General features: G+C 43.8%; 1 protein-coding gene across 1 annotated transcript in view; it reads left to right on the top strand.

The window, feature by feature from the left end:
* The window catches only part of LOC310853962 (protein FAM184A-like), a gene marked incomplete at both ends in the record, with an annotated part of 74,850 nt that overhangs the window by 20,438 nt on the left and 36,569 nt on the right, over positions 1 to 17,843 (top strand). Inside the window, 6 exon segments of the mRNA XM_083758438.1 lie at positions 3,277 to 3,375; positions 5,152 to 5,358; positions 9,385 to 9,558; positions 11,235 to 11,396; positions 11,853 to 12,032; positions 12,351 to 12,384. Of these exon segments, the coding sequence (XP_083614564.1) occupies positions 3,277 to 3,375; positions 5,152 to 5,358; positions 9,385 to 9,558; positions 11,235 to 11,396; positions 11,853 to 12,032; positions 12,351 to 12,384 (856 nt within the window).

Consider the following 17,843-nt stretch of genomic DNA (forward strand, 5'->3'; position numbering starts at 1 on the left):
CAGACCTACAAACTCGGTGGCGCGCTATGAGCTTGTAGAGCTGCTATTCTTCAACAGCTAAAGTATAACATAATGCTAACACCATTTGTACACTCTCAGAGTTATAGACCTGTAAGGGTTCATTTGGAACCTCCTCGAGGAACACAGAGGAGGTATTGGATCGGTACTCGGTACAGTCGGTATCGACCGTTACGCATGTTCGGAATTGGTATCGGGAAGGAAAAACTGGTATCGGTACATCTCTGGCTCTAACAACAATGGCTGTGAATGATGTATTTGGAGTGAAATGCTGAATTAGCTTCCATTGTCAAGGTAGTGTAGTGTACATGCAGAATTTGTGCACACCATGCAGATCTAGTCTTAAGATCACGGCCGCCCTCGGCAGGAAACACGTTGGAATGTGTTTTTAATTAATCCACATGAATTCCTAATAACTACCCATTGTTCTGGTCTTTCTTCGTTACATTCCCGTTTCAGATTCTAAAGATATACGTGTGGAAAAAAAGGCAAACGTTTGCTTATGTTGAGAATTCTTTGCATTACTGAGCTCCCTGTTTAAGTGCAGTTTAAGTCGCTAGAACTTTAGTTTGCTTTGTCTTAAGTATCACTTGTGCAAGAAAACGATGTCCTGCTGTAGACTAGTTTTGTTAGGTTTACCAATTCTGTAGAACTTTATGATGATTTTCTTGCAGTGCCGCTCTGTCGTCGCTGAGTTTGCGTGCATGCTTGCATGTGTGTGTACGTGTGTTCGTGCTTGCGTGCATGTTGTGTATGTGCACGCAGGCGCAATTTCAACACATACTGTATAATGTGGAGCAATTATGTTGCTTGTCATACCTCATACACGTCTTGCTTGTGCATCGTCCTCTCATTTGAAAGTGTCTGTGGCATATTTTAACACATATTGTTACGGTTTTGACCGTTCAACATCACTCTCGACAATTATGCAGCAACAACAACTACTCTCCTCATCCGGTCGTCCCTTCACAATAAAGTGTCTCCCCTTTACCTCCCAATGCCACACATGGTAACAGGAAATAGGCGTAACGTAACAGCGTGGGAGAGAGCAAGGCAGCGAGTGAGTGATAGATGGGGCGAGAGGGCCTCTGTGCAAGGGTCTGAGGCCCCTAGAGGGTGGAGGCCCATTTCAATTGAAACTGATGAAACATAGCTAAGGCCTCCTATATGGTCATACGACAAATGGGGAAGATAGCAGATCTGCACTCACAGTGTGTCCTGATGTGTACTTGTAGATGTATTCCTTTTTTTTCAACATTTTGAAATGAGTTAGTTCAGTCGGATATACTCGAGCGGCTTCACACCATGCTCATGGGCGCATACATGCGTATTACAAGGTAATACGCATGGTACTACAGTACACATGATTCATACACCATGCCGTGCGCTGACGTGGCAGTCAGCTATCTAATTGCCGGGTTATTTAAGCTCACCTCAGTCTCTGTTCTTTCTGCTGTCGTCGTCCTGCTGTCATTTGTCCGTGGACCTTTTGCTATGCGCCTGTTTGCTCCCACCGCCTCCCCAGCACCACCAGTGGGCTCTGGTATTAGTTTGTTCCCCATGGGGGGGTTGTTATTGTATATCTATCTCACCTGCTCTTAATGTTTAATGATCGTGTTTAATTGTGCCGAGCAGGGAGAAAAATGTAGCAGAGCCGAACGCCAAGATAAAATTATATAAATTATATACACACTTCATTCTATAATAAATATTGGTTATATTTATTCATGAGTTATCTGACTGAAATCGATTTGCTTCTAAAACAAGGTTAATCATTTTTTAAGTTCAAACACTTTTTTTAAAAATTATTATTAACTGTTTCCGCACCATTGAAGCCTAATTTTGATACTAACACTTGCCGCCATTGCCGAAGCCCTTCGGCAATTGCGCTTTTATATTGCATTCGATCAAGCGACCCATAATGCTACTCTCGTTAGCCGGTTAGCTAGCTGTGTTTTTAGCACAACATAATAATCCATTCTATCCGTTTCTTTCAATCGCCTGTATCTCCTATTCCTTGTCCCAGATGGCGTTTTGGTCAAAACAGCGTTTCTTTGACGGCTCAGAGCCGACGCTGTGGAGCTCTCCAGAGCTCCGGTCTGGATTCAGGTTGTCAACAAGGCTGGCCCAGCTCCGTGTAGATTCCAAATTTAGGTCTACTGCGAACTGACCGGAAATGGCGGCTTTTCAAAATAAAAGCTCAAATTAAAAAAATGCTGGCGTGAATTAGGTCCTAATTTTTCAATAAATGATAGCAGTAAATGGGTTAAAAAAATGGGTTAAAATGCTATTAATTTCCACAGTGCGGAATGACACACCGACATGCATAAAACAGCACTACGGTGTTAATGAAGTGAAGAATGACACACCGACATGTATAAAACGGCACTGAGGTGTTAATGAAGTGGAGTTGTCATGTTGTAGCGTAGCTGTGAGGTGTGATGATGGGATGTGTTGTGACGGAGCAGAGCCGTCCTTTCAGAAAGAAATAGGGGGTGGCAAAAAATGGTTGCCACGGGCCGTGTTGAGAGCTTGTAGATCAACTATGTTCCCCATTTGTTTGGGGGGTGAAAAGAGAACATGTTTGAAAATGTTCGCCTATGATGACATTCCCAAAATCGGGCCGCCATGTTAAAAGTGCAGGTTAATAAGGGAAGTTGTATTTATACAACGTAGTTTCGGGAGAAGAGACCTCCTTCCGCTTGACCTTAACCACTCCTCCCTCATTATCAACAACTCCTCCCTCCTCATCAACTCACCTGCCTTTCATTATCACCCAGCCAATCCCTGGTGCAATCACCACAGCATAAATACACCTGCAATCTCTCAACCAAGTTGTTTGTTCTGCTCCAGGACAGACCAAACATGGGTTGTGAGTACTGCACTTGTAGATCGGCTATTTTCACTACTCTTCAAAATCGCCATCCTCCTCCACCCCAACCTCCTCCTTCCGCCTCGATTCTCTAGGAATCCAGGGGGGGCAGTGACGGAGCAGAGACGACCAACCGCTCATTCCGAGTATAGAGCAAAGATGACCGTCAGCTCCAGAGACTACGCCCCCATCCTGAGTCTCGCCCTACCTTGGGTTCCTCACTCCACTCCATGCATTCACCTCATTCTGTTTCAATAAACTGTTAATCTTGAGCGAAGGTGTGGTCTCTTACTAAGGGAAATTGATGGTTCCAAATCCATACGATAAAATGCTTATCTAAATTATAACGGAGTTTGAGATGCAATGTCATGTATTTCTCACTGCAGGCCCTGGCAGAGTTTGAGATGTACCGACAGAGGATGGAGGACTCCCAGCTCTGCACCGAGGCCCAGCACACGCAGAGAGTGGTGTCCATGAGCAGAGAGGTAACACACACGCACACACACGCACGCACGCACGCACAGACAGACAGACAACTCTGGTGGAACACACTGGAGTCAACGGAGCTGAGTGAACAAGCAGAACGAACACTATAGCTGAATGATTGAGACCATTGTAAAATAATCACTTCTGGAAAATAAAAGAAGACATATAACACATTATTGTCTGCTGTGTTGCTTTTCGATGTTTTCACACTGTGTGATTTTACAGAGGTATCTAAAGAGCACAAAGTATACGTTTCTGAACGTGCCAAGTATCGCGACTGTCCATCGTTTCCTGTCTGGCAACCAAATATCCCGATACCTCTGAGACAGAAACAATACCTGCCGCTGTTTTAGATGCCTCAATAAAATGATGTACTCTGCACATCGAAAAGCAAGTGAAACAACCTGTGATATGTCTCAAGGTCTCAATCGTTCATAAATAGTGTTTGTTCATGAGCTGGTCCAGCCCGGCTCATCACTGCCATGTATTTCATGGAAATTCCGGTGCGAGATTATTTGCCACCCATGAGTGTCATGGCGCATCCCGCGTTCCTTCCTTTAATTTGTTCCTAGTATCGTTCCACTGTATAGCGCCGACCGCCATTTTCAACGGGCTCTAACTGTTGATTGTCTCTCTGCATCCAATGTATGTGTCCACCTTGATTATTGTAAGTCACTCTGGATACGTCTGTTCAATGCCTAAATAGTCAATTATAGAACATTGGTTCTCCAAGTGGGGTCCCCGGATAGCGATGGTGCTCAGTGAGGTATAGTTATGTTATTAGTTACTGTGATAGTAAATAGTGATGTTATAGTGTGTTAAAGTTATGTTATAGAGCACCGAAGTCTGACGTCAATATCGATAGAGGGTGCTAAGTCCACGGGTTCATGTACTTTTAATTTTTTTAGATCGCCCGATCATATAAGAACTGTGATTGAAAAATAAGCAAATCATCCCGGGCCGTTTCACTCATATGGATATGAAGAATGTTACTTCTGCTGAATTAGTTACATATTCGCTAGAAACAGACTGTATCATATACCGTATGAGGGACTGACTGTCATAAACGATACAGAGGCATCTCCTCGACAATATCACCGAGACGGTTTGTTTATTTTTGGACCACAATGCTTATATGAGACGATTTTAAGATGACCAAATGTTATTCTCCATAGAGAACAACTTCCAGGAAAAACCAGGGGTTGAGCGAGTGACGTCAGGACTTCGGCGCTCAATAGAGCGCCGAAGTCCTGACGTAACTCGCTCATCCCTTCGATTCCCCTGGTTCGCGGAAGTAATTTCTCGATGGAGAATTACATGGGGTGATCTTAATATCGTCTACTATAAGCGTTGTGGTCCAAAAATAAACAAGCTGTCTCTGCGTTATTGTCAGGGAGGTGTCTCTGTATCGTTTGCGACAGTCAGTCACTCATATATGATACAGTCTGCTTCTAGCGAAAATGTAACTAATTCAGTAGCAGTAACATTAGCGTTTTCTCTCAGTCAGTTGATTCTTCATATCCATATGAGTGAAACGGCCGGGATGACATGTTTATTTTTCAAACACACTTCTTATATGAAGTAATCTAAAAATCCTCCTATGGCGATTTCAATGCCCTCTACTGAAAGTGACATCAGACTTCGGTGCTCTATTAGTGAAGCAATTAGTTACTCAGTGAGTTACTGTGACGGTGATGGTGCTCAGTGAGTTATAGTTAAGCTAGTAGTTACTCAGTGATAGTGATGGTGCTCAGTGTGACCGGCGCTGTGCTCAGGTGGAGGAGATGCGTCGCGACTTCGAGGAGAAGCTGCGGACGTTCGGCCAGGCCCAGGCCCAGTTCCAGGCCGACAAGCGGCGGGCGCTGGACGACCTGCGGGCCGCGCACCGACACGAGGTGGACGAGCTGCTCCACAGCCAGCACGACCAGACCGCCTCCTCCACCGAGGACCAGGAGAAACTGGCCGAGCTACACCGACAAGAGGTATGGGAGGGAGGGAGAGCGGTGGAGGGAGAGATGAGTATGTTTCGGGGCAGCGGTCACCTAAAGCAGTGGTTCCCAAACTGTTTCATGTCAAGGACCCCCAAATTGACACTCATTAGCCCGCGGACCCCCATTTGAAAAGATATGCCAGGGACCCCCATAAGAGAATATTTTTACGGCTCTAGCTGTGATTTTCATTTCAAGGGTCCCCCGGTTTGATCTGAATTATAGGCTATGGTCCCCTATTTAATGGCATTTCTATCTCTGGGACCCCAATTTATATTGTAAAATCAATGTTAATTTAACCCATTTTGGACTGAGGCCGATTCTAAAAAGCCCTCTAAATCCTGACCTTTACTGAAAAAATATTTATATAGCAGCATCAACGTTTTTTTTTTAATTTTGAATACTGTACATACTGTACAGAACCCCAAGAGGGGTTCCAGTCCAGAAGGGTTACAATTTACAATTTACAATTTAGGCATTTAGCAGACGCTCTTAATCCAGAGCGATTTACATTAAGCAAGAACAAAAAAGCATGGGAATACATCACATAAAAACATTTATCAAGAAACATGCGTAAGCTAAGAAAGTAACAGTGGAATATCTATATAATGAAACTATACATATAAACTATACATCTATACTACATTGCTATACATATGTACTATGATGTGCTATGACTACATACAATGCAATTATAGTGCTGTCTACATAACATGCTATAAGTCTGTATCAAATGCTATCTAAGTCTACAGAAATGCTATCTAAGGGTTGTACAAGGAGTGTACAAATGGAACCAAATGGACCCATTAGCGTCCATTTTATTCCATGTGTACACTCTCTGAGTTACAGACCCATAAGGGTCCATTTGGTTTCTAACTATCATTTAGCTGGGGACCCCCTGGAAGTCCCTCAAGGACCCCTGGGGTCAGGAAAATCAGGGTGTGGAAGTGAATGGTCACCTCTCCCCCAACACCGTGTGCCCTTCAGCAAGGCACTGAACCCCCAACAGCTGCTCAGTAGCCAACAGTATTAGACTGTGGTTAGTCAGTACAACAGTATCAGACTGTGGTTGTACTGGTCAGTACAACAGTATCAGACTGTGGTTGTACTGGTCGGTACAACAGTATCAGACTGTGGTTAGTCACTACAACAGTATCAGACTGTGGTTAGTCACTACAACAGTATCAGACTGTGGTTGTACTGGTCGGTACAACAGTATCAGACTGTGGTTGTACTGGTCAGTACAACAGTATCAGACTGTGGTTGTACTGGTCGGTACAACAGTATCAGACTGGTTGTACTGGTCGGTACAACAGTATCAGACTGTGGTTGTACTGGTCAGTACAACAGTATCAGACTGTGGTTGTACTGGTCAGTACAACAGTATCAGACTGTGGTTGTACTGGTCAGTACAACAATATCAGACTATGGTTGTACTGGTCGGTACAACAGTATATCAGACTGTGGTTGTACTGGTCGGTACAACAGTATCAGACTGTGGTTGTACTGGTCGGTACAACAGTATCAGACTGTGGTTGTACTGGTCAGTAGAACAGTATCAGACTGTGGTTGTACCGGTCGGTACAACAGTATCAGACTGTGGTTGTACTGGTCGGTACAACAGTATCAGACTGTGGTTGTACCGGTCGGTACAACAGTATCAGACTGTGGTTGTACTGGTCGGTACAACAGTATCAGACTGTGGTTGTACTGGTCGGTACAACAGTATCAGACTGTGGTTGTACTGGTCGGTACAACAGTATCAGACTGTGGTTGTACTGGTCGGTACAACAGTATCAGACTGTGGTTGGTCAACAGTGTCAGACTGTGGTTGTACTGGTCGGTACAACAGTATCAGACTGTGGTTGGTCAACAGTGTCAGACTGTGGTTGTACTGGTCGGTACAACAGTATCAGACTGTGGTTGTACTGGTCGGTACAACAGTATCAGACTGTGGTTGGTCAACAGTATCAGACTGTGGTTGTACTGGTCGGTACAACAGTATCAGACTGGTTGTACTGGTCGGTACAACAGTATCAGACTGGTTGTACTGGTCGGTACAACAGTATCAGACTGGTTGTACTGGTCGGTACAACAGTATCAGACTGTGGTTGTACTGGTCGGTACAACAGTATCAGACTGTGGTTGGTCAACAGTATCAGACTGTGGTTGTACTGGTCGGTACAACAGTATCAGACTGGTTGTACTGGTCGGTACAACAGTATCAGACTGTGGTTGTACTGGTCAGTACAACAGTATCAGACTGTGGTTGTACTGGTCAGTACAACAGTATCAGACTGTGGTTGTACTGGTCAGTACAACAATATCAGACTATGGTTGTACTGGTCGGTACAACAGTATATCAGACTGTGGTTGTACTGGTCGGTACAACAGTATCAGACTGTGGTTGTACTGGTCGGTACAACAGTATCAGACTGTGGTTGTACTGGTCAGTAGAACAGTATCAGACTGTGGTTGTACCGGTCGGTACAACAGTATCAGACTGTGGTTGTACTGGTCGGTACAACAGTATCAGACTGTGGTTGTACCGGTCGGTACAACAGTATCAGACTGTGGTTGTACTGGTCGGTACAACAGTATCAGACTGTGGTTGTACTGGTCGGTACAACAGTATCAGACTGTGGTTGTACTGGTCGGTACAACAGTATCAGACTGTGGTTGTACTGGTCGGTACAACAGTATCAGACTGTGGTTGGTCAACAGTGTCAGACTGTGGTTGTACTGGTCGGTACAACAGTATCAGACTGTGGTTGTACTGGTCGGTACAACAGTATCAGACTGTGGTTGTACCGGTCGGTACAACAGTATCAGACTGTGGTTGTACTGGTCGGTACAACAGTATCAGACTGTGGTTGTACTGGTCGGTACAACAGTATCAGACTGTGGTTGGTCAACAGTGTCAGACTGTGGTTGTACTGGTCGGTACAACATTATCAGACTGTGGTTAGTCATTACAACAGTATCAAACTGTGGTTGTACTAGTAAATCTCCCAGGTTTTAGTGTTTCTATGTGCAGGGCGTTGCTGAAAATTAGCGCTTGTGCTCAGCTACTACCCTGGTTGAATAAAGGTGCTGACATCACTGTCACACGGCTTTTAATGGCCTTCATCTGCAGGGAGACCAAAGCTCTACATCACTGGTTGTCACAGTGGGGTCCGGCAGGGACACCTAGGGGTCCTTATTTAGGGGGTCCCCTAAATTTTTCATTTTCATAATGTTTCTGATGTCTGAGGTGGTTGGTCCTTCAGTACCTTCATGATGCTCAGTGACATCATAGAAGGTAAGTTTGTTTCCCTGCCCACACATCCCTTTCTTTCTACAGGCAGGTGTTTAGTGATAGAGTGACAGAGAACAATCCCATATACACCCACAATGGGCTTTTTACCAGCTTCTATGCAATAGCAAGCATGAGTCTATAATCGATGTGCAATAAGCTAGTCCAGTACTCCTCTAGTCCGGTTATCCAGCTGGTTTTCTCATTGGCTGATGTACGTATGTGCGCAGCACCGCAAATATGCCCGGGCAGATAATAATAATGCAGCTGGTAATTAATTGATTTAATCAATTTGGTCTTTTTTTATAGTTTAACTTGTTTGTTTTTTAACGGAACATGTACCAGGAATGGGTGGACCAAAGGAGAAGTTCCGAGCTCAACCTTTTTTTTTTATATCTTTAAAATAATTCCCACAATTTTGCCCCCTCTGATGAGGCCCGCCCATGATATCTATTTTGTTTATTATTATTGTGAAAAGTCATGATGAAATATTAAAGAAGGGTACCTCAAGTGGCCATGTGCTTCAATATATTTAGATGGGAAATACTTTTCATTAAATATTTTACATTGATACTGTATAGTATACACAGTATCCTTTTTGTCACACCATCACTATAAACTCGGGTATACAGTGTATACCCGACAAAAAGGATGTTTATATACAAGCTGAACCACTGTTCTACAGTAGATAACCTCTCTCTCTCTCTCTCTCTCTCTCTCTCCAGGTGGAGTCGTTGATGGAGAGGGTGGAGGAGCTGACCAAGGACAAGGTGAGGCTGGTGGAGGAGTACGAGTCCAAGCTGGCCAAAGCCCAGGAGTTCTACGAGAGAGAGCTGGAGGCCATGAGGAGAACCCACCAGCTGACCGCCGAGAACCTGCTGGCCTGGAAGAGAACCGAGGTGATGGTTGCAGGGGTCATCAACGGACAAATGTGTCCATGGAATTCTAGATTTTATTTTATTATCTTATCACAACACCATTATGATGTTCTTATTTTGATCACAAGACCCTGTTCAGTCTCCAGGTTTTTTTCCTTCAGAATATGTATGGCACTGATTTACTACGACACTATGGCATATTAGGAGTCCAACTACTAGTACTATAGTGGTCTTTGCATGTTTCATTTGCAAGGACCACCATAACTCTTGAGTGTACAAATGGAAGTTTGGAACCTAATCGACCCCTAATGATCCTTTTGGTTCCATTTGAACACTCCGAGTTACAGACCTGTTATTATTATTGTTATTATTGTCCACTCGTGTTGTATGTCTGTGGCAAGAATTAAATGTTAACAAAAATGTCCACTACAAGCCAGCATGGTGACAACCCCTGTAAGGCGATGGTTCCCAAACTGGGGGACTTTGACCCCCCAGTGAAAAAAAACACTTTGTGTTTGAAATAGACACTCATGCTTTCTACGGTGTGATTTGGGGCCCTAAGGATGAATACAAAATGAATATCAACATCCTAATACTGTCCAATAATTATATTGGGAGGGGGGTGAAATTATGACAAGCAGTTGCTGCTGTCAAAATATCTCATACTGGCCAATCAGAATGCATGTTGCCACAAATGTATATAGTTGTGCCGTACTCCGGCCGATACCACCCTAAAGTACTCGTACTCGGTATCGGAACCGGGCTCGATACTTTGAGCCGAGTACTAAAACATTCAATTGACACTAGGCTGAATGATCAATGCAACGGGAGCAAGTCTGACCCAACACTGCAGCAAAATGAGCAAACTGCCGATCTACAAGCATAAATGACAACTGACAAGTGTAGAACGGAGATCCATCGGCATCTATGTTTATAGTAGGCGGGCGACACTATCAGATGAATACATTAACATTTTATAGTTGTCCTCTCTAATCGTAGCAGGAGCACATTAAAAGTATCAGACCTGCACCAGGTCCAAAAAAAGTACTCCATGAAGTGTAGATTTGTGTATATTCAGCGGGCAGCATTATTATTTGGCGAACATTTGACCTAATTTCTCCTTTCATTGTCGATGGCAAATGTGGGGACAAGATGATGTAAAATTTCCCTTCATTGTCAATGGCATTTAATGTTTGTGTTGTAATGTTTGACATTTTGTGGGGACAATTAAAAGCTGTATATAGGAGGGGCTAGCAGCGCCCCTCAAAAATAATAATAAATAATGGACCTTGACGTGAAACAGGTTGAAACCATAGAGTATATATGAATAGAGAAGGCACCCAGAGGAAACCCTGAGGCGAAATGGACTTAGTGGCCGAATTAAGGTATTGCAGCCTGGCCCCAAACACATGAACGCGCTGGTCCGTTGACTATCATTGTGCAAGTTCACGACGGCAGCACGCTCGTTCGCGTTCGTGCACGTTCAACGGCAGCGCGTTCATGTGTTTGGGGCCAATCCATCCCAGAATGCTCTCTGTTCCTACCCGGAAGGAGGAGTGAAATCGCCTCATGGGCTTTTGAGCAACTTAATGCAAGTGAATGGAAGGAGAACTCGGGTGCCCTCTCTATTCATATATACTCTAAGGTTGAAACCAACTTTGTCCACTGGACTAACGTACTGCTCTGCTCCGAAAAAGGTGGAACTTCGTAAGGAGTTCCAGGCCCAGGAGGGGGTGCTGCAGCGCTCGCTGTCCAAGCTGAGGACGGAGCTCCAGAGAGCCCAGGAGGAGGCCCGGGAGAACCGCGACAAGACCAACAGGCTGCAGACCTCGCTCACCAGCTCCGAGGGCACCATCAAGGTAGGGTGTATTTAAAGACCTGGCTCACCAGCTCCGAGGGCACCATCAAGGTAGGGTGTATTTAAAGACCTGGCTCACCAGCTCCGAGGGCACCATCAAGGTATAGGGTGTATTTAAAGACCTGGCTCACCAGCTCCGAGGGCACCATCAAGGTAGGGTTTATTTAAAGACCTGGCTCACCAGCGCCTAGTATCAAGGTAGGGTTTATGTAACCCATAGCCCGCCACTAAAACCCCCGGGAGTTATGTAACATTTTATCTGTACCACTTGTTAATGGATATAACAGACAATTGTGAGAAAATGGTTAGTCCGGAATTCTTTTTTCGTCATACTTTTATTCGACAAATCAACACTGGATTGTTCCTGTGCGTGCGTGTGTGTGTGTGTGTGTGTGTGTGTGTGTGTGTGTGCGTGCGTGCTTGTGTGTGCGTGCTTGTGTGTGCGTGTGTGTTCCAGAACCTTCATAAACAGCTGGAGGAGGCCATCCAGGACGGAGAGATCTGGGAGATGCAGCTGAAAGACACAGAGTACGAACTGGAGAGCAGCCGAGACAGAGTCCAGCAGCAAGCTACTGAGATACTGCACAAAGCTAGTGAGTCCAGCAACAACAAGCTACTGAGATACTGCACAAAGCTAGTGAGTCCAGCAACAACAAGCCACTGAGATACTGCACAAAGCTAGTGAGTCCAGCAACAACAAGCTACTGAGATACTGCACAAAGCTAGTGAGTCCAGCAACAACAAGCTACTGAGATACTGCACAAAGCTAGTGAGTCCAGCAACAACAAGCTACTGAGATACTGCACAAAGCTAGTGAGTCCAGCAACAACAAGCCACTGAGATACTGCACAAAGCTAGTGAGTCCAGCAACAACAAGCTACTGAGATACTGCACAAAGCTAGTGAGTCCAGCAACAACAAGCTACTGAGATACTGCACAAAGCTAGTGAGTCCAGCAACAACAAGCTACTGAGATTCTGCACAAAGCTAGTATAGAGCACCGAAGTCTGACGTCAATATCGCTAGAGGAGTGTCCACGGGTTTGTGTACTTTCTATTTGTATTATAACCCCATAGGGTTTAGATCGCCTTATATAGGAACTGTGTTTTGAAAATAAATAAATCATCCCGGCTCATATGGATATGAAGAATCAACTGACTGCGAGAAAATGCTAATGTTACTGCTGCCGAATTAGTAATTTCTTTGCTAGAAACAGACTGTATCAAATATGAGTGACTGACTGTCATAAACGATACAGAGACACCTCCCCGACAATATCGCAGAGACATTTTCCTCTCCTCTCCTCTCCTCTCCTCTCCTCTCCTCTCCTCTCCTCTCCTCTCCTCTCCTCTCCTCTCCTCTCCTCTCCTCTCCTCTCCTCTCCTCTCCTCTCCTCTCCTCTCCTCTCCTCAAAAATGTGCACAAGGATGCTAACGCACACCAAAATCCTTTTTAGCGGTGCTGGCCCACGGCCACGGGAGAGAACTTGAAGATGGAATCTTGAAACAGTGGCCGCACACGCCAATAGCCAGAGTACCAATATTTTATTTAGGACAGCAGGTAGACAGAATCCAACGTTTCGGCGGTTAAGCCTTCATCAGGGAATACAGAGCACAAAATGGTTCACACTTAAATATGTTGCCAGAGAGTCATGCAACCGATCAGAAGGGGTTAGGGGAACACAGGTTAAATACCAGTCCCTGTGATATGAGAAATCGGGATCAAGGTCATGTGGTGTCAAGTTCAAGTACAGGAAGAGTTACCTAAAAAATGACTATAAGGCCTCATATAAGAGGCTCTGGAATATCGATTCCTTGTCAGAGAGACAATTAAATACATCTGAGAAATACAGTAGATATACAGTTATGAAACGAAGAACCATACAACAGTAAAAAAAATAACAGATCTACAAACTCAGATCAAATGTAACTAAATGGATCCATACACAGGTCCAATTGGTTCCATTTGCACACACTCTCAGAGTTATGGTGTACTGGTCACATCGTGTGTGTCAGCGCAATTCTTTGTATTTTTTATTTAATTTTTTTCAAGTTTGGATCCTTAAACTGCATAGTTTCAGACAGAGACATAGTTACAGATCAGTTAACTCATTACACATTATGTCATTGCATGTGACACAGGTGTGCAGTGTGCACCTACAGCCATCTCAAGGTACAACATGTTCAGTAGTCATTTTATTTTGCATGGCTGCTTCTCCCCCCCCCCCCCCATGATGACAGAGCATAGGCATGAGCCTAGCTTGCCTCTGCATAAAAACGGCCCTGATGGTGGTCGTTGAAATGCAAACGTTTGAGAACCTCTGCTATTGTAATTGTATATCAGACGTGAAGTCCACATACGTACCAGCTCTGACAGTGTAGATAACACCTGGTTCCACATAACCAGCTGTGACACTGTGGAACCAGGTTTTATCTACTTGCTTTGCAGAACTTTTTACTCCACTACAATTATTTGACAGTTTTAGTTACTTGTTATTACTGTTACTTTGTAGATTTATATTATTACTACAAAAGATGCATTCATTAATTATGCTGTGTTTCATACGACAGGCAGGCGAAAATGGCCAATCTAAGCTAAGAACACTTCCACTGGGGTTGAACCAGTTTTGTTCTTTTGTTCCCGCCTAATTTTTAACCAAATTAATTGGTTCAGTTCCTTAAATGTTTGTTCAGATTTGGAACCAAAAAATACTTCACTATTGAGGTTGGAAGAATAAGATACAGATCCATGTGAGTCTCTGTCTGTGTGTGTACTGTTGTAATCCACGTAACTCGAGATCCGTTTGCCCCACGACTTCAAATTTGACACACACGTTCCACACCACCACAGGGAGTGCAGTGCCCGGTGTCGAGTCGGTTCGGACGCACGGTTGTCCAGAACCTCTCCAAAAAGGCCTCTCCATGGGTTCTGAACAGGGCCCCTGCCCAGTGTCCATATTTGGAGCTGGCCTGTTCTGACATCATTCTGACGCCTGCATAGACTCCATATTTGAGCATGCCTGACAAATAACTCCATATATGGGCATAGAAGGGACACAGACATAATATCTGGGTGGGGCATGCATTTCCAACTTGCATCGTTCCAAGTAGGCCAGTGCCCAACGGGCACCGCTGTATAGGCTCCAAAGGGCACCGCTCTAGTCATATAACATAAACAACCAGTTCTAGAACCAACTTTTGGTGGAAAAGGGGCCTCAGCGATGCGGCATGTTGCAAGCTTGTAGATGCTGCTATTTATTATTTATCTCAGAAAGGTTGACATATTTTGAAACACATTTTGATGTCAATACTTAAGTAATTGGACTCGTAAGGGTGCGGCTGTCGAAATTCTGCAGGAACAGGAACAGAGCAGGTTTTTATTTATTTTGGTCAGACTCCGCCGCATAGACAGAATTAAAGTATTTCTAGTTCTACATTGCGATATTGTGTCTTCTTACATCCTTCTGGTGTGTTTGCTGCCACGTCAGATTCTCTGTGACGTCTGGAACCTTGTCCACTGGCGAGGACAAGCAGCCATGTATCCGTGTCTGAAGCCATCATCTGCATGAAACAACGCCATGAATGATTCACGAATACGGGATCGGGAGATATTTTCAGCCGCCGTTAAATGCGCGTTGTTTGTGTTACTTGTGTGTTACTGTTGACATGTCACATTTCTGCGTCAGGTTTTGTCGGTGGTTCCAGCAGGGCTGCTGCTAAAAAATGAAAAGTTAAGTCTATTTTGGACGCAGAATAAAGTGCTTGGGGAAGCTAGCATGGCGCGCTGGTCGCATTTACACAAGGTATTAAAGTTTCATGCCAAGTTTAATAATTAAACACCAATGCAGAGGAAAAGGTGTATTTCCTGCGAGCAGTGGTGTAAAGTAATTAGTTACATTTACACAAGTACTGTCCATTTACAAGAGTATTTCCAATTTTCTATACTTTTACGGCAGGGCTACACTGGGGAAGCGGCACTGGGCTAGCAGCTAAGTGGCTGTACCGACAATGTGTCCGTCCTGCGGGGAGTTCCATATGTACTGTTGTTTTCCCCTCTGAAGGCGAGGCGAAGGGCTGCGTAACCCCTGAGGACATGCAGAAAAATAGAGCACTTGTGTAAAACAAATATTCACACACGGAGCTTAAGCACCATCTACGCACCGCACCCGCACTTGGCGTAGCCGGGTTCCATTGATTATAGTGGCAGCACCGTTGCAGTCTCCGCGAACAGGGCGGAGCAATTCCGCGCCAATTACGTCCCCAGTGTAGCCCGGGCCTTATACTTCTATTACTTCTATTATTATTATTATTATTATTATTATAATAGGCCTACATTAACTATACTTCAGCCCTATTTAAACTTTGGCTATTTGAAAATGTACAAGCTCACAACGATGTGACGCATTGTGAGCTTGTAGATCTGCTATTTTTGGCATTGAGATACAAGCGACTCACCCTAGGATGACAGGATGGCTTTGCATTCATTGATTTTATAATTCTCTCTGAGAAGTTGCCAGGGAAACTGCCCTCGCACCTTCAAAGGTTAAAGCATATTTAAACACCGGAGATTCTATCGCCGCCATGGTTACAGGCATCGCCATGGTTTAGGCTTTTAGTTCTACTGTCTGGATCTCTTCTCCACTAGGCCGTCCCTAACATTTTAGTCTAGTTTTTATTTGTTGAAGAAATTGTCACTATAGTCCTAGTTTTAGTCATCATACCGTAGCTTAGTTTTTATTTAGTTTTTATCAGTGAAAAAAGGTACAGTCGAGTCGTCAACGCACATTTCTTTGTCATAGTTTTAGGCGAGCAAATTTGTAGAGGAAATGTATTGGAACACTGGCTCACAGGCCTGTGCTAGACTTTATATTGATCTGTCTTCTGTCTACATGGGCAGGGTTTAATGACAGCCATCTATCGATCAGCTTCTCTTCTCTGTTTTCCGCACTGTTCTCAGCCAGAGGTGGGTAGAGGAGCCAAAAACTGTACTCGAAAAGTGCTGTTGTTTTGAAACGATAATGAATCTGTATAGTCATAGTTTTAGCCATCAAGAATCCATATGGTTACTTACCATTCCAGTTAGCGTACAAATGTACTCTAGTTCAAAGACTACTCAAATGTCTGCAATATGAATTTGTCCAATATAAATACATACAATTGCTGACATCTCTGAGTAAGTTAAATACATACAGGCAAGAAAGCAGCCAGGTGCTCGACGGAGACGTGCAGGTAGATAAAATAAGTAAAAAAGTGCTCCTGGATGCTCTCCCGGGATAAGACATAATTTGAAAAAAGGCGGAGATCCGGGCACACAAAATATTTAAAAGAGGAGAAGAATTATTATTAAACCAACATGTTTCGACCTATATCGGTCTTCACCAGGGCTTTACTCCTGTGGTGAGTGGAAGTTAAAAAACATTATAGTCTTCCCAAACTACTTCAATGAGAAGTACAGTTTAGTTGTCATAAAAATGCTCTAGAACTACAGTTTATTCGAAAAGTAAATGCAAATGTAACTAATGGCTAACCCACCTGGGTACTCAGCATTCTGCTCAGTTCCGGTGCCGTGGCGCTCACAGCACCACGTCTGGCAGAAAAGTGCAAACGTGTTGCCCAGCCTCGTGACTCAGCCCCTCATCACTGCCATGAATATTTCACACAATAAAAGCCTCCATGCAGGACAGCATGCCAAGAGAGGCAGTGGTGTAAAGTAACTAAGTGCATTTACTTAAGTGCTGTACTTAAGTGCAATTATTATATAGGTATTTGTATTTTACTTGAGTATTTCCAATTTCCAATACTTTTACTTCTACTCCACTACATCTCAGATCCAAATATTGTACTCTTACTCCACTACATTTATTTGACAGCTTAATAGTTTTGGCCGTTTGAAAATAGCAGATCTACAAGCTCACAATGCGTCGCGAACGATTTTTATACATTTGAAAACTTCAAATGTGACATTCTGCATGCATAGAGTATACTTTCTACTTTTGGTACTATAAGTACATTTTGTACTTTTACTCAAGTATATTTTTCATTCTGGATTACTTTTTCCACCAATGCATGCCAACTGTTTAATTCACTTTGAGCTTGACCCAGCACTTTTTAGAGTACATGTGCTTGAGGGCAGCGGTGGAGCTTTTTAACCCATTTAGAAAACCCACACGTTTTAATACCTTTCAATCAGGCAGAAACCTCGTATGAAGTTTCAGATTTTTTATTTATTTTTGGTAAATTATATCCCAATTTCATCATACATGGGTGTAGCCGATCTACAAGCGCACGACGCCTCGCAACGCGCGAGCTGTTGTGCGCTTGTAGATCAGCTATTTTCATCATTTAAAACCGTTTTTAAAATGATGATTATTTTTGGACACAAAACAAAAATATTATTTGAATGAAAATGTAATTTTCTCAGAAAACGTACATTTTGAGTAATCAAATTAC

This window comes from Protomyctophum parallelum (assembly GCF_964188405.1).
Source record: "Protomyctophum parallelum genome assembly, chromosome: 23".
Taxonomy (NCBI): domain Eukaryota; kingdom Metazoa; phylum Chordata; class Actinopteri; order Myctophiformes; family Myctophidae; genus Protomyctophum; species Protomyctophum parallelum.